General features: G+C 47.2%; 1 protein-coding gene across 2 annotated transcripts; it reads right to left on the bottom strand.

The window, feature by feature from the left end:
• Positions 1-6,823: 6,823 nt before the first annotated feature.
• LOC120704178 lies at positions 6,824-12,126 on the bottom strand. 2 transcript variants are annotated; one of them, XM_039988490.1, is made up of 5 exons: positions 9,946-12,126; positions 7,627-8,797; positions 7,412-7,510; positions 7,209-7,319; positions 6,824-7,095 (listed from the first exon to the last, which is right to left on the bottom strand). In XM_039988490.1, exons 1-3 carry the CDS (start codon positions 11,947-11,949, stop codon positions 7,413-7,415), a joined length of 3,273 nt encoding a protein of 1,090 aa, XP_039844424.1. In that variant the 5' UTR covers positions 11,950-12,126; the 3' UTR covers positions 6,824-7,095; positions 7,209-7,319; position 7,412. The 2 variants fall into 2 exon arrangements, with proteins under 2 accessions (XP_039844424.1, XP_039844431.1); XM_039988497.1 differs by having other exon boundaries at positions 6,833-7,095; positions 7,412-7,504; positions 9,946-12,095.
• Positions 12,127-24,071: the final 11,945 nt, after the last annotated feature.

Genomic DNA, 24,071 nt, shown 5'->3' with positions numbered 1-24,071 from the left:
CATTCCTGAATGGAAATGGGAGGATATCAGCATGGATTTCATCGTCGGATTACCTCGAACTCAAAAGGGATATGACTCCATTAGGGTTGTGGTGGACAGACTGACCAAGTCAGCACATTTCCTGCCAGTCAAAACTGTATATCCAGCAAAGAAGTATGCCGAGTTGTACGTGAATCGCATACTATGTTTACATGGTGTGCCAAAAACCATCATCTCTGATCGAGGGACTCAGTTCATTGCTCGCTTTTGGGAGCAATTACATGCTAGCTTGGGAACCCATCTTATTCACAACTCTGCATATCATCCTCAAACCGATGGCCAAACAGAGAGAATAAACCAAATCCTGGAGGATATGCTTCGTGCATGTGTCTTAGCCTATCCATAGAAATGGGATCAATGTTTGCCATTAGCTGAATTCTCTTATAACAATAGTTATCAAGAGAGCATCAAAATGGCACCATTTGAAGCACTGTATGGTCGTCGATGCCGTACACCTCTCAATTGGTCTAAAACCGGAGAAAGAACTATCTTTGGGCCCGACATGGTTCAAGAGGCCGAAGAACAAGTCCGACTTATCCAAGCAAATTTAAAGATCGCACAGTCTCGGCAGAAGAGCTATGCTAATAAAAGGAGTAGCCCACTCATTTTTGAAGTCGATGACCACGTCTATCTGAAAGTCTCACCTTGAAAGGCGTGCAAAGGTTTGGAATAAAAGGAAAGCTAGCTCCCCGCTACATCGGTCCATATCCAATTGTGGAACGATGCGGTCCTGTGGCTTACCGATTAAATCTCCCAGCGAATCATTCTGCAGTTCATAATATTTTCCATGTATCACAACTCCGAAAGTGCCTTAGAGTTCCGACTGAAGTGGTAGAAAGTGACTCGATTCAATTAGAGTCTGATCTCACCTATCCTGAGCATCCTATCAAGATTATTGATCGCAAGAATCGAGTTACTCGTCGCACCACCAACCGATTCTACAAAGTTCAATGGAGCAATCACTCTGAAGAAGAAGCTACGTGGGAGAAAGAGGAATTTCTTAGATTCAAGTATCCGGACTTTTTAAACGCTCATCCAGGTACTTCATCTTTGAACTTTTCCGCCTGTTTATATTCTCTCGTGCCTGAATCTCGGGACGAAATTCTTTTAGGGGGGAAGGCTGTAACACCCCGGTGTTAATTTTAACGCTAATAGTGTGCTTAATCGCCAATTAAGGTTAATCACTATTATTAGCACTAATCGAGTTCACATAGTAACTTTCATTTTAGCCGCGTTCGACTGTGTTTTTCTCCTTGATCCGAGCTTCAAATCAATTTTCGCCCAAAATGAAAGTTGTAGATCTTCTCTTCCTCTACAACTTCTATTTTGGCCAAATTTGAAGTTCCTATATAAAAATTTGAGTTTTGGCCTGTCAAACACGAGTCAAAATCAGTCAAAATGAGTTCACTGTTAGCTCTACCGTTTCCACTGTGCGCGCCCATGCCGGCGTCTGGCCATCGGCAAACGACGCCATGCATCGCGACCGCCGGCGATCCTCATCGTCCGCACGCCGCTCTTATCCTCGCGGACGCCCTGGAAGCTTCCCGTCCCGTCCGTTACCTTCCCTTCCTCGAGCTCGCCGCCGTCCGCCCTCCCGGCCGTTCCTCACCACCCCGCTCGAAACCTTCGCGTCCCGAGCTCCCAAGCCTAGCCCCGGACCTCCTCCACCTCCCCACGGGCTTTATTAAGCCGCTCCTCGGCCGAAATCGAGTCGCCGCCCGCCATTGCTGTCCTCGCCGAGCTCCGCCCCTCTCCGTCGAGCTCCCATCTCCGGCCCTTCTCCACCCAAATCGAGCCCCGGTGAGCTTCTCCGCGGCCTACTCGTGCTTCCCGACAGGTTCCCCTTCGTTTTCCGGCGCCGCAGCGCCGCCGTGGCCGCGCCGCCATAGCTGCGCGCATGCCGCGGGCCGCCATGCGTGTGCCCCGCCAGCCACTGCCGCGCGCCCCGCAGCCGCCTGGGCCCCCTGGTCGCGGGCGCGCTCCGCCCCTTCGTTGCCCAGTGCCGCGCCGGCCGGAACGCCGCCGCCGACCCCGCGCCGTCGCTCCAGCCCGCGTGAGCCCCCGCCGATGCCACACGCCCCCCCCCGGCCACCCTGGCCGCAGCTCGGCCCAGCCGCGCCGCCGGCCGGCCACCGCCGACGAGGCAGCACCGCCGCGGTCGGGTTGGCCGCGCGTCGGCCGTCGCGCGGGCCAGAGCAGGGAAGGGGTTGGGGGGCCTGGGAGCCGGGCCGGCGCCCACTTACAAGTGGGGCCCGGCTGTCAGGCCCCCTATTTAGTTTTGTGTTTTTCCTTTTTCAATTATTATTTCGGCTGAAAGTTTGATAATTTGTAGAAAAATGCAGAAAAATCCTAAAAATACAAACTAAATTTTGTTAGGTTTCTAAAATCAAGATCTTAAGAGGAAAAATACTTTTGCATGTGAAATGTCAATTTTTCCCCTGCTAAAAATTTAGTTTGTGTTTAAGGTAGTTTATTTAATACGGGTTGTTCTATGGCTCTATAAATTATGAAATTTATTCAGTATATTACTCTTAGTATGTGTAGTCCACTGAAAAAATTTTAGGTGCATAGACTATGTGCATGTTTGTGGATCTATTCTTGATTAATTTCTTTTCTAGGGTTAAAATAAATGCTTTCGATCGTCAATAAATGTTGGGAAAATTTATATGGCATGCTTTATCAAAATCATGTTATTTTGGATAAATTCTTGTTGCTAGATCACATCTGCAAGTCAAATCTTTACTTTTATTTGGCTTCTAGCTACACTTTTCCTTTATAATTGTGGTTATTTGATTATTGTTTCATGCATGTGTAACCTCAACAAAGCAAGCTTCTGTCTTACTCCATGCTACTCTAAGCAAGTTTAATAATTGTTGTTTTGAAGGAAACACTTCAGGCTAAAACGAGTTGAACTTCTGAACCGCATGGCATTGCATCGTTTTGAAATGCATCACATCTTGAGCACTCATGCGTCGCACTGTGTCCTAACTGTTGCATGGCATATTTTAATTCGTGTAGACGCCGTGAACGAAGTCGCCCACGAGCTGATCACTGAGCCGATCCAGGAGCCGCAAGCGGGAGAGCAACAGGAGGACGCAGTCGAGCCCACTTCCGAAGAAGTTGCTAACCCCGCTGACCTGCAAGGCAAGCCCCGGAGCATAACCCATAAATTCAGTATATTAATGTTTAAGTATTTGTGCATTTATGTTCTAGGAGTTGTATGGAACCCTAGTATGCATGTTTCCCTAGGTACCCGTGAGTCAATACTAGTATGCAGATGTCGATAGAAATGCTCTGCTAAGTAGGATCTCGGTAGAAGTCGAGTGATTCCTGTCGCTCGCGAGATTTAAGTTAGTGCTACTTATGGCAACGTGGCGTGAGAATGAACCAATGAGGAAAGAGAAATGGAGACCGGGTGGAGATGATTGTGGTTTTGGATATGAAAGGGATGGAAAGTGAATCTCCGCCTGTGTCGATTGAGGATCGTACCGTTGTTGGCATTGTTGATCGAGGATTGAACACTACTAATCACATACCGGAAGTAGGAGGTAGTCGAAACCGGTAAGCTGTGTACCGCTTTACAACGATAATTTGAATTCCGTCCTGCTACGCTGGGCGAGGGAGTTGGTGGATGTTGGATAGGATGCCGCCTCCGGGTTCTCCGGGAGTTCACCGCGAGGGGCCCATCACCTGGGTTTTAGCAGGCGTGGTTCAGATGTCGTGGTAATGATGGAAACAGTTGACGCGCGTGGCCCGACGGGGCTTACATGTGTCGTGTTGGTTGGGTCCACCTTGCAAGGTTAAATCGGATCGATTCGCCGTGACTCGCGGATATGAGAGTCTTGGTCACTGTGTCACATCGTAGTAAGAAAGTGGAATGAGAACGGAATGGAAAAGGTTGGTTGGTGAGTTACTGAAGGATAATCTGATCCACCATGTGTGCTCTAGATGTTTAGGCGAATTTAGTTAATACTCGCTGTACTAAATGGAGCTAAAATATTGAAAGTAAGGATTCACTTCTAGCAGCCTTTCAGCAAAAGAACTCCAGAGCCAAAAAGCTTTGCATGTCTAGGTAATGGGCTATGTATACCCAAAGTCGGGTAAGCCTTGCTGAGCATTAGTATACTCAGGGTTGTTGTGGTAACCCTTCTGAGCAGGTTGTGTCCCCGCTGACTTCGAGGAGGTCTGTGCGTCCTAGATTGGACAGCCGCTTCCTCCGGGTTGGACCATCGAGTAGGCCCCGTCTTCTCCGTGAAGATCGGGCAGGTTGGCATCACATCGGTGGGCAGGATGTGGAGCTCACCTTGTATCGTCGTCGTGGTTATTGTATTTCGAACTCAGTTTTAAACTTCTGCTGTGTTTTTGAACTCTGTCGTTTGTACTTAAAGTTTTTATGTAAAACCTGTGTTGTAAATTAATTTAAAGATTTCTGTATGCTTGTATCACCTGTGCTCGTCTTCGTACGGGTCTACTAGTGCAATTGTGATCCTGGAGTACAGTAGTTTAATCGGGATTTACCCGACAGCCTGTCAGATTACACCGTTTTAAGTGCGCAGTAACTTGATTAAGTATTAAGATGATGGTTAGCGCACTTAAGCCGGTTTAATTTGGGCGGTGCTGCTACAGATATGATCTAAGCCTTCTTGTTATAACATCTAGTTGTGCACTTGATTTTCACATTATCATGTTGTGTACACACTTGAGGAAAGCTTAGCTCATCATGCTAGTTCTGTGATTTTGTGATCCACTATAGTGAAATTTTCAATTGGTATCTTCACTGATATCATACAAATGGATCATGAATCATGGAACTAACTCTCTAGGCTACTAATTTTCTCTTGAGCTATATTGTTTTTGCAAGAGCCTTTTTAGGTGATTTGATTCCAAAGGGGGAGAGAAGTGGATCAAAGCAAGGCATTATTCCAAGAAGGAGAGATATATTCCAAAGGGGGAGAAATACCAAGTGGATCAAGTCAACATATGAGGGAGGAGTAGCAAATAGGGGGGACAAAGGGGGGATCATGGTTTTAGGGGGAGGTCAAGCCGTCATTGGATGATGGTAAGCATCCAAGCAAGCGTAAGTGATTCAATTTGACAACTTTTGCAAATTTTATGCTTGCTTTGATTATGTTGTCATCAATCACCAAAAAGGGGGAGATTGTAACGAACATGGCACCATTTATGCCATTTCGAGTGATTTTGGTGTTCGTATAACAACGCAATCAATGGGACTAATGGTTTTATTGAGTGAACATTTCTAGATCCCAGGGATGAAGTAAAAAGGCCACACAAAGCAAAACACGAAGAAAGAACTCAAAGAAACGCTGAATTGGATGAGTTCTACTGAAATCAGTAGCACCGGAAGAACCGATGCCCAAGCATCGGTGCATCCGATGGTTATCGGAAGATCCGACGCCCTGGTATTGGTGCAAGTCTGAGCGCCGAATGGAATCAAGCCAAGTCAGCCCTTAGGCACCGGATGAACCGACGGGTAAAAAGAGGCATCGGTGCATTCAATGTACCATGTTCCAGAGATGATGTCAAATGCCCAGGAGCCAAGTCTTCAGCACCGGAAGAACCGGTACCCACCGGAGTAAAGCATCGGAGCAATGACGTCAGCAAGAGCAACGGCTATGTGACGGTCCAGCGTGACCGGTTTAACCGATGCCTTGTCACTGGTTTAACCGATGGGTACTGTGTCAGCAGCAGACTGTGCGTCAGAAACCCAACGGCTACTTCTGGTCTAAGAGTGACCGGTTGAACCGACGCTACCCCATGCAGAGGCATCGGTTCAACCGGTGGTTTGCTGTTTTCTGCTGACCGTTGGAGCAACGGCTCCAAGACTTGGTGGCCTATATATATGCCTCACCCCGGCCATTTGAAGTTTGCTGGAGTCCCAAGACATCACACACATATCCAAGAACACCTCCAAGCCATCCAAGAGCATAGAGATCAAATCCTTAGTTCTTAGCACAAGCTTTGAGAGTGTTAGTGCTAGGTTAGCTCTTGAGTGAGTGATCAATCAAGATTTAGATCCTTGTGCTGTGGTTCTAGAGTGAACCAAACTTGTATCTCGGTGCGCCGGCCTCCTTGGAGCATTGGTGGCTCGCCAGCACGTCAACGACCCTCCGGCTTGGTGTGGAGCGGCGTCGACAACTTTGTGCGGGGGACGAAGACTCCTCCTTCGTGGGCAATCTCCCTTAGTGAAGATCGGGATCAAGGTGACCGTGATTGTATTCATGGAAGAGACTTGATTACCGGGAAAAGATACTCTTCGTGAGTGCTTCAACAACGTGGACATAGGGACGCCTTTGTGGCAATTCGAACCACGGGATAATTCCTCGTGTCGAGAGTTCGCTTCATCTCATCCCTCTCTTTAAAGCTTCCACATTTCATATTGCATCCTTTGTGCCTTTACTTTCATAGAGTAGTATCTTGATAGGATTGGTCATAGGATGCTAAACTCTTTTGGGATGAGGGTTTCACACTAAGGTGAACCGTAGTTGCACATCTAGATAGCTTGTTTTAGTTGAAGTTTTGTGCAAACTAGTTGGAGCCATAGGTTAAGGTTTTTATAGTGCCTAATTCACCCCCTCCCCCTCTTAGGCTAGAGCACCCGATCGCTTTCAATCTAGTATATTACTTGCCTTTTTGGAGGATTTGTCATGCATGGGCCTCATCTTCAAAGTCACTAACACATAGAGCTTGATTTTTTTAGAAAAACTATGGGGGAGTTTCCCATAGCACGCACTTCATTTTTTTAGATTTTTAATGAATATTTAGAGGCTTTGAATACTTATAGAGAGCAAATTCAAAACAAAAGAATCTCAGATTACACTATTACAGGCTAGAGACAATGAAAAATTGGTCAACTAGACTCACCCCAAACACATATAACTTGGAGGGGTAGCTTATTTTTTGAATTTCACAACGGCTAGCTGGCAGCTGCTTATATTGTGTAGACTCCGGTGTTATGGATATGTAATTTGCCTAGTATATGTGATCAGCAATTTGCTATCGTGGGGCATTTGACACCACCTTCCCGTCCTTTGATGTCTGCATATATGTATAGCCAAGCATTCTTATTAGCTTGTGTCAACACAACGTGCATATTTGTTTTAACTTGAATTTTGTATATTTAAAGATGATATAGCATGGTTTTGATTTACCTCTATTATCATTATAAAAAAGATGACAACACCCTCTACCCTATGGGAGTTGGTTTTGTCTTCAACTGTTGTGTGTCACCTCATGGGTTGTTATCTGTTCTTCTTTGCTTTCTAAATTGGATAAGGATATCACTGTCAATTTGGGCATGATAAAAAAATTATAGTTTGAATTCATATCACTTTATCTTTAGAGAAGGGAAGACCTTATTGTTCTTTTATAGCATTGTTATTGTCATCCTTATTAACATCTTCGACGGTGCTTGATGCAGCTTTAGTGCTAGGATCTTCAATAGGTCCTGAAACTAGAAAAAAGATGATTAAATAACCAAGTCCAATCCTAGAGAATAGTTATATTATGTTTAAGAGACAAGATTTGCATTGATGTATATAGGTGAATAATTCAAGTTAGATAGTGCACCTTTGCTCTTTTCCATGGTACCATGAGCTTCTTTTTCCTTGGTAGCTTGTGCCATCGAACTTCGGTTCTCCTCTTCCTTATTATCCTTCACCCATACCCCATTCTCATCCAAACAAGAGTATGATATCTTTTTTGGCTTCACAAGGTTACTCTCTTCCTCTATATCCTTTTGACCATTCACGTCATTCTTATCCATTTGATCCTTATCCGCATCCTTCATAAGCTTTTCATCCTTAAGCACAATTTCCACATTTTCAATATCCTTCAATAATGAATGAATTTCTTCCCATTCCATATTAAAGTCTTTTAAGTATCTCACACGCAATGTCTTGATGGAGTTTGTTTTTCCATCAATGGAAAATCTCTTTAAATCTCCACCTCTTAAATAGAGCTTCTTGAGATTCTTATGCTCTTTGAGTTTTAGCTCATTCTTGGGGTAGCATCGAAGATCCAGCTTCAAAAGCTCTTGTGGTAGCTCAAAGCTAGTCCATTTCTCAACAAGATCGTTTCGCCTCTTTTTCACCGCATCTGAGTCACCATGTAATATGCTTGGTATCTCACTCCATATGATTGTGAGTTTACGAAGGCTAAACAGATGCTTAAGCTCTGCCATCTCATTCTTCCCTATGTTAGCATCAGTGGTGATGCTAATGGTGAGCTTTTGGAGCTTCTTCAACCTCCTGAGGTCCTGCAACTGGCATGCCTTACTCCCTTGTGTTCCAGTTGCAAACACAAAGCCCTTAAACACCTGCAACTCTGAGAGCGAGGTGATTCCTCGTTCAATATGTTCCAACATGTAGCACTCAGTGAGGTCCAAATGGGTAAGCTGCTTCAAAGGTCTGGTGATCTTTGCTGACACATTGACTAGGTTTTGGCAACCACGCATGTCTAGGATTGCAAGTTTCTTAAGCCATCGGATCCCTTCAGGGAGCTCCGTTAGCCGTGACAACCCACGTAGACTAAGGTACCGGAGGTTCTTGAGTAAGCTAATAGTACTCAATGACTCAAGGCCGTCCACCTCCATGTATGTGTTGTCATCAAGATTACGCCACCGGCCGAGTTGCAGCACAACCAAGTAGTCTGCAAGGTGCAAGAACATTGACTTCGAGACTGGGTACACATGTGCATTCAGATTGAGGATTACTTGCTTCCCTTTAAAGTTTTTTAGGTCCTAAACAAAATATATATAACAAGGTCATGATTTTTTGCAGTCTAAAAAAATATACATATGTATCTTTTGCCAACAAAATGGGAAGATCACATAACACGCCACAAATCTAATAGGGTGTACTGCATGTATATTTTATTGTTGTTGCTAGTTAGGTGATTGTTATGTTGCATATTGCTTAGCAATTTGTTACATATGGAAGTTGCCATGACATTGTAATTGTATATTCAAATCATACGGATGCATGCTAAACTACTAAAGCTTAAGTGACCCCCTATAAATGACCCAATAAGAAAAACAATAGTTTAGAAATTTTAAAAGAAATAAAAGTCCTTTACTTTGATGGTCTGATGAGATCATAAATACATTTTTTCATATTTGCAAAGATACTAAAAATGAAATGTGGGTATACCACGCATACATATACCATAATGGATAATTAAAGAAAGTGATAAACATTTAGACAGTCGATATATGTAATGAAAGGAAAAAAATAGTTTTCAATAAAAGTTAGGTTAGATATATTGATTGTTTTGATATTGCAGATAATCATAGTTGTGCATTTGTGTTGGTTAGATTACTAAAAATCCTTGAACGAAAAATATATGAAACCTAAGAAGAACAAAATTTAGGAGACAAAAACTCATAGTAATCCCGATGATGTAAAAGTTGCATAAAAAATACTAGGTAGATATGATATGAAACTGTAAGCCCATTAATCACATAAGAATAACTCCTTAAATTGAATTTAGTAAAAATGCACTCAAATCAGACTTGGATTAGAAAAATGAAATCAATATAAAATATATACTTATTTTGGTTAAAATTATTATAATGATATGCATACATTTGAATTGCAAAAAAGGTCATATTTATAATTCCAACCATGCAATTGGTCCTAGATGGTGTCTAGTTTGTGTTTTGCTATAGAGACTCAAACAATGATGCACATTCATATTCTTGCTAAATGCTAGACATGGCATGACGTTACTTACAAACCGACTGTTGTTGTAATTTGGTTGCGCCGCGCCACTTAGTTAATGCGATGAAATGTATTTCAAAAAAAAATCTAAGTTGTAACTGCCCTGGTTATGAATTCGGCTTGTTTGGATACCTAGCAGTTATGTACGTAAATGCTGAAAAATATATACCTGGGCTGGAGCCTTATTATCTTGGGTTGGGCTGTGCAAGGAGGTGGTTGTTCTTGTCTTGGGTTGCTCTTTGTTCTCGACCTGCTGCGACTCATCTTCCATGCGCATCCTCTGTAGCAAGTAACGGTTGCCTGCTGTCAGGCAAAGGATGCTGGAATTGGGTTGCCTTTCCGCCGGGCTGCCGTTCGCGTCCAAGTCGGCGAATCCATCATCTCTCGCCCGGCGCTTCAGCATCCAGTGCACCAGGGGGTTCACCCTGCAGCCATGGATCCCCTTGGTGCACCAGTTCTTCATCGGCTCGAGGAAGCCATGACTGGAGAGCTCGGAGAAGACGCCCTCCGCTGCCGCGTCAGGATTACGACCACCATCTTTGGCTTCACCCTGCGGCGGCGACGACGTCGGTGAGTGGTTTCCGCCGGCAGCAGGAGCTGCAGCTTTACGCGGCCGCCGACGCAGGGTCTTGCTTCTTCTCATCTCCGCCGGCGGCGCTACGTCTGCAGCTGATCGATCATCACTCCGGTGCTGCAGGTTGAACTGCGAGGCCCACCAGTAGACCATGACCTGCTTCTTCACCTCGGACGCGAGCTCGAAGACGGAGAAGGTGAGGAGGCATTTCTGCCTGATGCTGCTGAGCTGGTGGTACTCCGACGCAAGAAGCCTCGTGAAAGCACCCTCGAGGATCTGCTCCAGCCGTTCTTCCTCTCGCCACTTGGGATGGGGCGGCTTCGGCTTCTCCTCCTCCTGATCCTGACCAGACGGCGGCGCTTGCTTTCCGTCCGCCGCCGCTGGCATTTCCGCCGGCGTCGTCTGCTTCTTATCCTCCAGCCCTGACACGGCGTGCTTGCCGCTGGGCGCCGGCGGCTTCGCCTCGCCGTCTGTGTCCTTGCGCTGAGGACGGAGGAAGAGCAGGTTCACGGCGGCCCGGAGCCATCTCCACCGACGACGCGCCGGCTCCTCTCGTGCCTCCTGCACCCTCGCCGCCGGTGCCGCGTCCTTCTCCTCCTCTTGGACAGAGGAGGCTTGTTCGGGAGCGCCGCCGCCTTCTTGCTCCTGCGGCGGCTGCTGTTGTGGTCGTGCAGCGAGTGGTTTGCCGGCCTCAGCCGCCGGCGCCGCCATCTCCAGTGACGATGCCTCGGCTGGCGGAGGCGATGAGGTCACTTGCCCCTCCTGCCCTGACGCCGGCTGCTTGCCGTCCACCGGCGCCGGCGGCTTCATATCGCCTTCGTCCGCCAGCGCCGGCTTCTTTTCCTCTAGCCTTGACATCGGCAGCTCGCCGGCCGGCGCCGGCGGCTTCGTGTCGCCTCCTTTGTTTCCCAGAAGTGGGGACTGTGGTGGAGCGCTCTGCTCGCCGCGCGGAGCCCTCCGGCTACAGCGGAGGAAGACCAAGCGCACGGCGGCCTGGAGATGCCGCCACCGACGACGTCCCTCCCGCACCACCCTTGCAGGTTCCGCGCGTTTGGCTTCCTCCCCCAGCTTCTCTTCTCCCTCCTGCTTCTTTACAGGTGGTGCTGCGTCCTTCTCCTCCTGCCGAACCGAGGAGGCTTCTTCCGCCGCGCCGCCTTCTGGCCGCTGTTGCTGCGGCGGAGCAGGTGCAGGAGTTGCAGGCAGTTGCTTCTCGGCTTCAACCGCCGCCGCCGCCGCCGTTTCCTGCGACGGCGTCTCAGACGGCGGAGGCAATGTGGCCACCACTTCCTCCGCCTTATCGGTTGGCGTAGGTGGCGGCTGCCTGCCTTCCTCCGTCGTCAATTGCTGCGGCTGGCCAGCCGCAGCCGCGTCAGCGTCAGGTTTCTCTTGCGGCAGCGCCTGGCGAGCCGGCTCGGCCGTGGGCAGTCCGGCGTCGAACGCCGAAGCAACGCCTCCGTCGATGGGCTCGGCTTCTTGCGGAGGTGGTGGTGGTGTGGTAGTTTGAGTTTCTCCGCCTGGCTCCATCACGACAGGCGGCGCCGGCCCGCTTGTAAGCGGTGACAGAGGCGGCGCGATAGTTTCTTTGCCAGGCTCCGCCATGGCGGCCGACGGCCGTGTCTCTGTCTCTGGACTAGGCAGAAGGCGACGAGACAGGGGAGGTTTAGCCTATGACAGGAGCAGAGCAGGCGACGCGATCGGAGGCAGGAGGAAGACGAAGCGCTCCCGGCCGGCCTTATAGCCGACGACGGCGCGGGGGTTCCTAGCTTTTTCGACTTGGGTGGCTCAGCTGGGGCCCTGAGCCCCTGATGCCTTGCTGTTGCTTGCTCCCTCGACGTAGCTTCGGACTGCAAGCTAATTGAGGATGCTCCATGGCTTCTCCATCGCACTTGCACACGCCCTGTCCACCGTCAGTCAGTTCTGAACCAGACACTGAAGCTTAAGCCCTGTTTAGTTCCCAAAAAATTTCCTACGGTACCCATCACATCAATTTTTAGACACATGCATGAAGCATTAAATACAATTAAAAAAATAACTAATTACATAGTCTAACTGATTAGCACGAGATGAATTTTTTAAGTCTAATTAGACTATGATTGAACATTATTTGTCAAGTAACAATGAAATATGCTACAGTACCAAAATTCAAATTTTTTCGCGAACTAAACACAGCCTTAGTGAAACAGGTCAGCAGATGGCAGATGCTGAAAGGGCATGTGCAAGTGCACAAATTTACCATCTCATTGCATAAATTTTAGTTGCATCTCAAATTTTGTGTGATGGTAGATACTTATTTGCTCTATCCATTCATATTTTTGTTGAAATTTTAGATGCACAAATTTAGATATAATTAGAGTTGGTAATAAAGTAACACTCTAATGGGCGGTAACACAGGAGATGTCTGCTGTTGCGACATCTAATCGCTGAACTACCGCACTTATGCAGTGTAGATGTAGCAGTGCTGTTAATTACCTTGTGTTACCGCGCGCAAAAGAAAGAATCGGCGGTGTGTTCACCATAGTACCAGACACCAGGTGTGCTGACATATACAGTCGTCAGACATGGCGACACCGATCAGAATTTCAGAAAAACTGACCTGCGGGGGCTCACCGGGAAGCGATCAAGTTGCCGTTGTTCCTGCTTTCTTTCTCAAACCAATTGAACCGTTGCTTTGCTTGCAGTTGCAGGTGACGTGTTTCTTCTACAATCTTGCGGCGAACAACTAACTACTGACTGAAGTGCTGTGTCAGCTTTAGAACAAACCCTCACCTCAACTCAAGTTTCTGCCTTTGGAACCTGCAAGCAAAGCACCAGATCCTGTACGTTGCTATCTTGTCATGTACTCATACGTTGGTTCATGAAACCACAACACCCAAGGCATCTCTTTTTTTGAAGAAGTACACCCAAGGCATCTCAGCCAACAATCGGACAGTAAGTATTTTTTTTCCTTAAATAAGATCACGTCTAGTAATACAAGACACGAAGTCACGAACCATACCAATCAGGCCTGATGCACAAAACTGAGGCAGCTATGGTTTGACACATTTGATTTGCAGTTCATTTGTGGAATGATATATTGGTCTTTATCTTTATGGGGCTATTAGGAGTCCTTTATGGGGCTATTAGGAGTCACACGTGTGTAGGGATGGCAAAGCAGTGGCGGAGCTAGGAATTTGCGACTGGGTATGCCACATATAAAAAAATTTCAAAGCAAATACGCAATACAATGGACGATAAGTTATAATGGCCACAACAAATTCATAATAATAACCAAAGTATAAGTAATAATTAAAGAATATTATAAAACAATAAAAGCTACTACAATATAATCCTACGACCCCTTCTATTCGAAGAGATTTATAATATCCTCATCTTTCACTTAACTGAAAAATTCTCTCTGAATAAATGTAACCAAGCAAATGTAATCGCAGCCCGCGAGCGATAGCCGATGGGGGCGAGCGCACGAGGTGATGGGCTACCCGCCTATCGCTAGAGTGACCAAGTGTGAGCCGTCGAGCGCCAATTGCCGAGCTGGGGATGCGCCGATGAGGCCTCCAGGATGCGGCGCTGAGGCGAGCGGGGAAAGGGATGATACAATGCGACTCGCCGCTTGCGATATGCGAGTACTCGAGTCTAGACCTGTATGGTTAATTCAAGCCCATAAGCCTCTTGTAGAGGCGGAATAATAGGGGTGTGGAGTGGTACATGTTAAGAAATGTTATTTTCTTGATGCGGTCCACATGAAATAAACCTCGTAAGCATCGGAGCTTATGGGTTTATGGAGGGGCTTATAAGTCTATGTGTTTGGATGAAATGAGACTTATTTGAAGTTTATTGGGCTAGTTTCTCCCTTGATGAGCTAGTAGACTTTGTTCCTTCATGTGCTGAATATACATGATACATATAAATATATATACATATTAATATTTGATCTCAAATCATGGGTATGCCAAGGCATACAGGGGCATACCCCTGCCGCCGCCCATGTGGCAAAGGATCGTAAAATTTAGTCTATATAATCTAAAGACCAGGATCTAATCTTATACAATTTTGAAATAAAATATATAAGAGCCAACTTGAATTGAGAAGGAAAGTCATGTTCCGGTGCCCCCCCCCCCCCCCCCCGCGTCGTCTTCTCGGGCGGGCTCGGGGGGCGACGCCGCGCCCCACCCACCTTCTCCCCCTGCCCGCCGCCGGTGGCCGCCGCCGTCGCCGGTGTGTGTCCAGGCGGCGGCGGCGGCCGACAGCCAAGCCAAAGCCGGCTCGGTTTGCCTCCTCCCCCTTTCTCTCCTCTCTTTTCCCCACCTCCCAACCCTAGGCGTCGCCTTCCTCGCCGCTGTCGGCCGCTGCTAGTTGCTGGGGTCCAGATCCGGCTATCCCTTCACCGGATCTGAGTGCCCCTCTACCAGATCCGGGCGCGGTGCTCCCTCTCGTCCGCCGCCTGTGGCCACCTCTCTCGGCCCCCTTCCGCCCTCCAGCGCCCGTGGGTCTCCCGTCGCGGTGGCTGCAGCTCTCGCCGCGGTGGCTAGGGGTCGCGGTCGCCCCTGGTGGCTGGGCTCCTTGTGTTCGTGGGAGTCGTCCTCCTCTGTGAGGGGCGTTCGTGGGCGGGCCGGCCTCCGCGGGGTGTCCTCTAGGTGGTCGGGAAACTGCGCGGGCAAGCGTCGTGCGCGCCGGCCGCCAGCCTCATCCTGGGGGCGCTCTGGTGGGCGGCCGCGCTCCTGTCATCAGTTGGGTTCCTGGCTGTGGTGCATGTCCCGATTCGTCGCCGGCTGTGCTGCCTGGCTCGGGCCGCCTGCCGGCCGTGGTTCCCGGCGTGTTCCGCCCGTCGTTGGTGGTGCCATTGTGCCCCTACTGATGCTCACTAACGATCATTTCCAAGCGTCAACTTGATCAGAAAATCATGAGAGTTTGCATTTCTTACACGCATCCTTATTCAATAAAGTCCCTAAACCACACTTTACCTTCTAGAAAATGCAAGTTGTATTTTCGAGCTAATATGTAGGTTACAAGCACACTTTGGCCCGACATAAAATCACAGAAATTATCAGAGCACCGATTCAGGCTCAGATGGACCAAAAGTGATGCAAGGACCCAATTCAGACAAGCCAAGACAGACCAAGACCAACATGGACCAGACAAACAGGCCCAAGACAGCTTGCTCAAAGAAGATGGGGGCGGTTGGCGCCACTGGCAGGCCGGCCGTCGGCCGACCTGGCCCGTGGGCCCCACCACCTTAGCCAAGCCATGTGTCGTCTCCTGATTGGTCCCTTAGGTCAGTTTGGAGAGTCTCACCCCGTGGCTCTCTGCTATAAATACAAGGGGGTAGAGATTAGAACACACACCTCACACCTCTCCTCTCTTGCTCATCTTGCATAGTCTTTAGGCTTAGTGGAGTTTAGGAGAAGTCTAGGAGTTATTGAGTCGCCGGAGTTGCTCGAGAGTTCTGGTATGGGTTCATCTCTAGCTCTCTCTTGTAATATTCGGTCGTTTCTAATAGAATTAGACTATGGTTACCGATATCTACTTGAAGTATGTTCTGAGTTATCGGATATATGCTTCTTGATATGATTGCGTTATTATTCAATGCTTGCATTGCATGATCGCCCTGTGCTGGAGATGGTTAGTCTTTTGTTCTTAGAACTCCATCAACTGCTCCAGTATTCGTATGATTGCTCTAGTGTGATGTCTGTCCATCCGGAGGGTGGGGGCTCCGCGCGGGACGCTAGAGTATATCTTACTAGTGTAGAATGGTGTTTAGATTAGCTAATAGTTGCTGGATGTCAACTATACCCACGGTTTGTAGAGGTAGCCGGCAGGTGGAGACAGCCCTGTCCTAGCCCGAGTAATCGTCCACGTTCGGTATGGGGGGTAGGAGGTACATAAAGTCGCTGGGGTGTACGGGCTCCTCCCGTTACTTCGATAGCGATCTCCCTGTTGTGTACTTTAATCTCTGACGAGCTAACCAATGAGAAAGTATATATATAGCTAGCCTAACACAGTTGACTCAAGCTCTAACTTCTGTCTTGCTCCCGGCCTAGAGCATCTTTTATCTTTCTTTTATTTATTTATCCAAGAGGGTAGTTTGTGTGTGTGTGTCACACTACCTCCTACCATGTTATTATGTTACCCCTGTTTATGCATGAGAATATCCAATCTAGATAAAGTTCATTAGCTCGTCTATATATCTCTTCACTCACTGCCTTCTTTGCGGAAATATAAATGACACCCGGGTATACTCTCGGGTAAAATTCTACAGCGGTATTCCGTGCGCTTGCGGATTTATTCGTGGTTCATGAAATACTGCCACGCCAAATTGGCATCTACGGGCGTCATCGCTGTTTCCCGGTGGTGACGTTGGTAGCCGCCAACAAGCATTTTTGGCGCCGTTGCCGGGGAAGGCACAGATTGAAGTATATAGACAAAGTTGTGAACGAAATTGAAATTGGTATTCGCTTGCTAAACAGGCTAACTTGGCTTTGTTTTCTTGTCTTTGTTGATATGAAAACAGGGTAGTGTATGACCAGTTTCGACTTGCCGCAACACTTTCATTCCAATCCAGAGTCACTTTTGAGGAGGACGCGAGCTCGTGTCGTATCACCTCGGAGATCACTCTCGACAGCCGAACCAGTCACCGCATCGTCGTCAGCTCCTAGAGCTATGGCACAGAAGATACTTCGTGATTACTCTGCTCCGTCTACTAACCAGATCCCTACCGAGCCCGAGGTTAACACCGGAGGAGAAAATTTTGAGATCAAGACGGGTCTCATTATGATTGTGCAGGCCAGCCCTTTCTGTGGCAAGACCAATGAGGATGACAGCGCTCATCTCCAGCAGTTCCTGGAGCTCTGCAGTACTTTTGTTATTAAGGGTGTATCGCAAGATGCCATCCAGTTCCGTCTGTTTCCGTTCTCTCTCTTGGGGAGAGCAAAACAGTGGTTTTATGCTACCAAGGCTGTTGTGGATACTTGGAAAAAATGTGCCAAGGTGTTCCTCTCGAAGTTCTTCCCGACGGGCAAAACCAATGCTCTTCGTGGTCGGATTTTGAACTTCCAGCAGGCATCAAATGAGTCAATTCCTGAAGCTTGGGAGAGACTTCAGGAGTACATTCTGGCATGTCCGCACCACGGAATGGACAATTGGCTCATTCTACAGAACTTCTCAAATGGGTTGACACTATCATCCTGTGATCATGTGAATACCACTGCGGGTGGAGCTTTCTTCTCGCTGACCATTGAAAGAGCTAAATCTTTGATCGAGAAGCTGATGTCCAACTAAGGTTGGAGCGATGATCACCTCCAACCGCGCCAGTGAGGTATGCACTCCGTCAAGGAGGCCGACATGCTCGCTATGAAGATTGATCTCCTCCTCAAGAAATTCGAGGATTATTTCCAAGATAAGGCTCAAATGCAAACACTCGAATCCTTGGAAACTCGCATGACATGCGAGGTCTGTGGGAATGTTGGACAATCGGGTGACACTTGTCCAGAAACCCAAGAGGAAGCTCTATTCTTCAATGGCAACAATGGGTTTCGTCCACAAGGAGGTCAGGGGTGGAATCAACCACGCCCATACTACCAAGGAGGTAATGGAAATTCAAATTCTTTCAATCCAAACCAGCCTATCTTGAGAGATCTTGTCTACGGCCAAGCGAAGATCAATGAGTCCCTTCAGAAGAAGTTGGCTGCTATAGACAAATCTATGGAGACCATCCATGCCAAGATGGACGGATTCTCCACGGCTATGAAGAACCAGCTAAGTTTCAATAAGGCGCTAGAAACTCAATTGGCTCAACTAGCTGCTGCTACACCTGCTGCTGAACTAGAGAAGATTCCGGGACAACCCGAATCAACTCTAAAGAGCCACTTAGCAGGACACCCCTCAGCTATGCAGAAAATCTCACACGCCCAAGAAGAGGTGCGTGGGGCGAGTTAGCAGCCACAATAAGAGAAGATCCCGAAACCCTAGTGATCAACTGCTCAATCTCTGATTGTGAATTTGATCATGCCCTGTGTGACCTTGGAGCCAGTGTCAACATCATGCCCAAGGTAACATTCAAGAAGCTAGGCTATCCATCAATTTCCTCTACCACTATGTGTGTCCAGCTGGCGGATTCTACGATAAAATATCCAGAAGGAGTTGTGGGAAGGTTAATGGTGAAAGTCAAGAAAACCTACATATTAGTGGACTTTATAGTCCTTGATATGGAAGGAGATCTTGGGATTCCGCTCATACTTGGGCGACCATTCCTCAAAGATGCAAACTCCAGAATTGATGTGGGGACATAAAGAATCAGCCTCAGTATCATGAGAAAGACCATGAAATTCAAGTTTCAAAACAAGAAAGAGGTATTCTTAATTCATGAGGATAGTGAGAAATAGGGGTTATGGGCAGAGCCTGGTTGGGATGATCAAGACTATCACCCCCCCCCCTTCCAAGCTAGCTTGGGAGGATTGGGAGATTCATACTCCACCAATCGAGCCAGTGGAAGATGACCAGAAGATCCCTGACTTCATCACCAATACAGTATGGGAAGATCTGAAAATCGTCTATCCAACATCCGAGGATCTTGTTCCTGCGCCGACTACGCCAACAAAGAAGAATAAGAAGAAAGGGCACAAGAAGAACAAGACATCATCGACCGCTACTACTTCTCCAGGTACGGACGAAATGACCTCAACCTGATCAGGTATGGAGAAAGGTCCTGCTTTTCGGACCCTAAACCAAGAGCTAGCTTGGGGGAGGTTCCCTCTCCTAAGTCAATTGTATTCCTTTACTTGCTTTCAATAAAATATGATAAAAACTTCCAATAATAAAATAAAAATTTACTGCTTTATTTCTCTTTTTCATCATGCGCGGTAAGAATGTTTTAACTCTTATGATGAGCTTTGCTTGCTCTTCCATGTTTGTTGTGTCTAGTTTGAAAATAAGAGTTCTCTTGAGTTTAAATCTGTTGGTTATGCAAATGCCATGCCAATAAACTTGAAAGTTCCGTGGGTTGCGTATGCTTGATCCAAGTCTAAGTTGTTGTGAGTTCAGATATGGTAAATAAGGTTGTGCAAGTTTGTTCTAGTGATGCTTGAAGTCTGGAGTTGTTTTTAAAAAAAAATAAAAAGACAAGTTTCCCAGTTATATGCAATGTCCTACCAGAGCCATATGTCATATTCCATGAAAAACCTTATACATACACTGCTTGATGTTCTGTTGAGTTTTGTCAAATTGTGTGATCCTAGTGAGATGTTGTTTATGCTTTCTCGATCATAAGCACGTACACGTCCCATCCCTTTGCTACATTCCTACACTGGGAATTAGCATCGCAATCCATCCATTCTACATTAATAAATGCTCCATGTCTTGGTGATTTCTCTCGTAGAACATCCCTGAAATAAAATAAAGTTAGATTATTATTGCCCCAAAAAGAGAAAAGATGGCATGCTAAAGAAGCATGACCAAAAAAAAGAAAAAAAAATAAAAAAGGGGTAGCCCTGTTCAAAAAAAAAAAGAGACAAGGGATGATTCGAGAGAGTAGAGCCATTACCTCAAGAAGTGAGCCACATCTATCCATCCATCCATCCATCCACTCATACACTTGCACCTTTTGATCGAGATTGCATGACTTCTTTCTTCGTGGATCGTCTCTTTGACTTTGCAACATATAGAACACAAGTGTGCCCGTTCTTATCCTACCTTGAGCTCCACAAAGGCTTGTAGTAGTAGAAAAGGACAAAGGCAAAATTCTTCAAAAAGTATCTCCAGATGGATTGTGGATCTATAAGCAAGTAAGTACTACTCTATGCATCTTTCTAACTCTCAACAACCCAAGATAAGGAGGCAGCTAAAAACCCCATGAAGGAGTAAGGTAATTGTGCAAAGGTATGTTAATTAATTTATTTAAACTTATAGATGAATCTCTTTGCTTCAGACTATGACATGACAGGTAAGGTACGAGTCAAAGTGATTTTCTGATCAACAACCTGATTTATCCTACTTTGCTCGGGATGAGCAAAGGACAGCTTGGGGGGTCTTGTTGACGCTCACTAACGATCATTTTCAGGCGTCAACTTGATCAGAAAATCATGAGAGTTTCCATTTCTTACACGCATCCTTATTCAATAAAGTCCCTAAACCACACTTTACCTTCTAGAAAATGCAAGTTGTGTTTTCGAGCTAATATGCAGGTTACAAGTATATTTTGGCCCGACATAAAATCACAGAAATTATCAGAGCACCGATTCAGGCTCAGATGGACCAAAAGTGATGCAAGAACCCAATTCAGATAAGCCAAGACAGACCAAAACCAACATGGACCAGACAAGGAGGCCCAAGACAACCTGCTCGAAGAAGATGGGGGCGGTTGGCGCCACTGGCAGGCCGGCTGACCTACAGGTCGGCCGACCTGGCCCGTGGGCCCCACCGCCTTAGCCAAGCCATGTGTCGTCTTCTGATTGGTCCCTTAGGTCGGTTTGGAGAGTCTCACCCCGTGGCTCCCTGCTATAAATACAAGGGGGGCTAGAGATTAGAACACACACCTCACACCTATCCTCTCTTGCTCATCTTGCATAGTCTTTAGGCTTAGTGAAGTTTAGGAGAAGTCTAGGAGTCATCGAGTCGCCGGAGTTGCTCGAGAGTTCTAGTATTGGTTCATCTCTAGCTCTCTCTTGTAATATTCGGTCGTTTGTCATAGAATTAGACTATGGTTACCAATATCTGCTTGAAGTATGTTCTGAGTTATCGGATATATGCTTCTTGATATGGTTGCGTTATTATTTAATGCTTGCATTGCATGATCGCCTTGTGCTGGAGATGGTTAGTCTTTTATTCTTAGAACTCTATCAACTGCTCCAGTATTCATATGATTGCTCTAGTGTAATGTCAATCCATCCGTAGGGTGGGGGCTCTGCGCGGGACGCTAGAGTATCCCTTACTAGTGTAGACATGTTATCTAGATTAGCTAAGAGTTGCTGGATGTCAACTATATCCACGGTTTGTAGAGGTAGCCGGCAGATGGTGGCAGCCCTGTCCGAGCCCGAGTAAGCCTCCACGTTCAGTATGGGGGGTAGGAGGTACATAAAGTCGCCGAGGTGTACGGGCTCCTCCTGTTGCTTCGATAGCGATCTCCCTGTTGTGTAGTTTAATCTCTGATGAGCTAACCAATGAAAAAGTATAGATATAGCTAGCCTAACACAGTTGACTCGAGCTCTGACTTCTGCCTTGCTCCTGGCCTAGAGCATCTTTATCTTTCTTTTATTTATTTATCCAAGAGGGTAGTTTGTGTGTGTCACACTACCTCCTACCATGTTATTATCTTACCCTTGTTTATGCATGAGAATATCCAATCTAGATAAAGTTCATCAGCTAGTCTATATATCTCTTCACTCATCGCCTTCCCTACGGAAATATAAATGACACCCCGGTATACTCCCGAGTAAAATGCTACAGCAGTATTCCGTGCGCTTGCGGATTTATTCGTGGTTCATAAAATACTGCCACCGCAAATTAGTGTCTGCGGGCGTCATCGCTGTTTCCCGGTGGTAACGTTGGTAGGCGCCAACAGCCCCCTTGGTTCGGCTGGGTGGCTTCTACCCCCGCTGGCCGCCCTGGTTGCGGTGTCATTGGGCTCCCCTGCCGGCTGTTTGCTATCATCGGCTCTGGGTTGGGATTGGGGTGAGGGAGAAAGCCTTGGTTCGCTTGCGGGCCGGTGACGGCGACGTCCGAGGGCGTCGCTTACCTTGTTGAAGGCGTCACTTTTCCCCCTTTGCCCTTCCCTTCGGTGAGCTTCTCAGGTGAAAACCTAGACCATGTTGGTCGGATGACGATGGCGCCATTTACGTCGCTCCCTCGCTGGAGGCGTTGTCTTGAAGGCTCTTGTCAGTGGTGGTCGACTGCTCTTTTCGGAGAGGATCCACTTATGTGCCTGCCTTCACATAGTTTCCACTACATCGTCCAGGTCGCGTTGGTCGTTGGTTGGCAGATGCTTTGCCGCCCCTCTCTTCGTTGGTGCATACTTTGCTGCTGTGCTGCTCTGGTGGATGCTTTGCTGCCGTCGTCGTTGGTCGGAGTTCTCTTCGGGCGGATGCTTTGCCGCCGCTATTGGTTGGTCGGGTGGATGCTTTGCCACCTGTTTGCATTGCAGATCTTTGCATCTCTGGCGGCGTAGTTTATTTTTGCAGGCTCAGTAGTGTGGCTTTTGCTAGGTTTGTGGGTCCGGGTGTTGCTTGCTGTTGTTCTGTGTTATTGATGTGTTTTCTTGCTAGTGTGTGTTTCTTCAGTGTTTATCTATTTTTAGTTCTTTGTGCTCTTGTGTTGGTCAAGCTTTATTTGGCCGCATCAAGGTTGTGTCTGTAACTGCTTTCTTCTTAATAAAAAACGTGCTCAGACACGGTCGAGAAAAAAAAAAGGTCATATTCCATTATCACCCCTACATGTGTGACTAGGAGTTAAGGTGTCACACGGTCATATTTTCCAAAATCATTATAGTTATATCCAGATCAAAATCAAAAACACCGCTTTTGTTCCTTGCGACGAAATCTTCAAAACAAAATTACACTTGGACGATGATTATTTTGTGGTGCATTTTTTAAATGCAAAACAATTTTTTTGAAGCGATGGTTTTGACTATACGTGTGACCCCGTTTCATTGCTTGTTTGGGCCTTCGCTCCGGCCCAGTTTGGGAGTCTCACGGGCTGGGTCGGGGTCGACTGCAAAAAGGCCATGAAGTAGGGATTTTGCTCCCGTTTCGTGTCCGTTAGCTTCTTCTGCAAATCGTTTTTCTTTTTTTTTTGGTAGCCTTTGCCAACGATTTGATCGACTGTTGTATGTAGCACCCAATTTACAACCGAAACATGATGTTGCTCTGACGGGGCGAACGAGCGAGCCTGGTAACAGGGGATGGCGCTGCCGATGAACCAAACGTGAAAACGAAATAAATGGCCCGTCGACGTCGACCGAGCGGCTGCACGGTCGCCGTCGGCGCACCGACGCCCTCCCGTCGCCGTCGCCCGCGCTTTCAGTCAGCGGCGGCGCGTCCGGACAGCGAGAGCCGAGAGCGGCAGGGGCATGTGGCGCGGAGGCAGAACGAGGAGCTGGAGATGGAGCGATGACGTGGACACCACCTGTCCGAGTCCCGTCTCTAGGATTCTCCTCCTCCTTTCTCTCTCTGGTGATTTGTTGGAGCACTGTTGTTGCGGCTTCGCTTGCAGATTGCATCTTGGCCAAGCCAAGCGTTCCTGTAAGATCTGGGCGTTGGCAGCTTGTTAAGCATGTCAGGCCATGATTATGCAGACTCGGATCGCGTGTTCAGACACGCCGACGCCCGTTTTGTTTCGTTGCTGAAAATATGCTAGCTCCTCGTTCTTTTTATTGTTGGGGTTCTTGTACTACTAGCATATTGTCAGGTCCCCATCACACAAAAGGGTAGGTAACAGCAAGAAAAATAAAAAGTGAGCGCCTTCCTTTCAGTTCTGCGTATTCCAGCAGTAATACCTTCGAATGGTAGAAGCGCTAGCAAGTCGCAAGCAGTTTTCCAGGTTCAGCTGGACAGAGGAGTTTTAGTGTTCTACGAATGGACATGGATAGGTTTACTCATGTAGGAGTACTCCGCAGAAAAATAAAAGTTAATCAGAGTGAAAAAGGATACTGCTCAGTTCAGTAAAAGAAATTTTGTGGGCCGTCTGAATAAACACGTATTCACATTGACGCCCAATTTGATGACTTGGCTTTGGGAACA

This window comes from Panicum virgatum, chromosome 1K (genome assembly GCF_016808335.1).
Source record: "Panicum virgatum strain AP13 chromosome 1K, P.virgatum_v5, whole genome shotgun sequence".
In the NCBI taxonomy this organism is placed as follows: Eukaryota; Viridiplantae; Streptophyta; class Magnoliopsida; order Poales; family Poaceae; genus Panicum; species Panicum virgatum.
This window is presented reverse-complemented; position numbering and strand designations above follow the sequence as displayed.

Bases quoted from the DNA above. Each gene is read 5' to 3' on its own strand.
- LOC120704178 (XM_039988490.1), bottom strand. From the start codon at position 11,949: ATGGCGGAGCCTGGCAAAGAAACTATCGCGCCGCCTCTGTCACCGCTT. The intron at 8,798-9,945 runs GTATATATTTTT...TATTTTGTTTAG, and splicing joins ATAATAAGGCTCCAGCCCAG to GACCTAAAAAACTTTAAAGG. The intron at 7,511-7,626 runs GTGCACTATCTA...TCTTTTTTCTAG, and splicing joins TACCATGGAAAAGAGCAAAG to TTTCAGGACCTATTGAAGAT.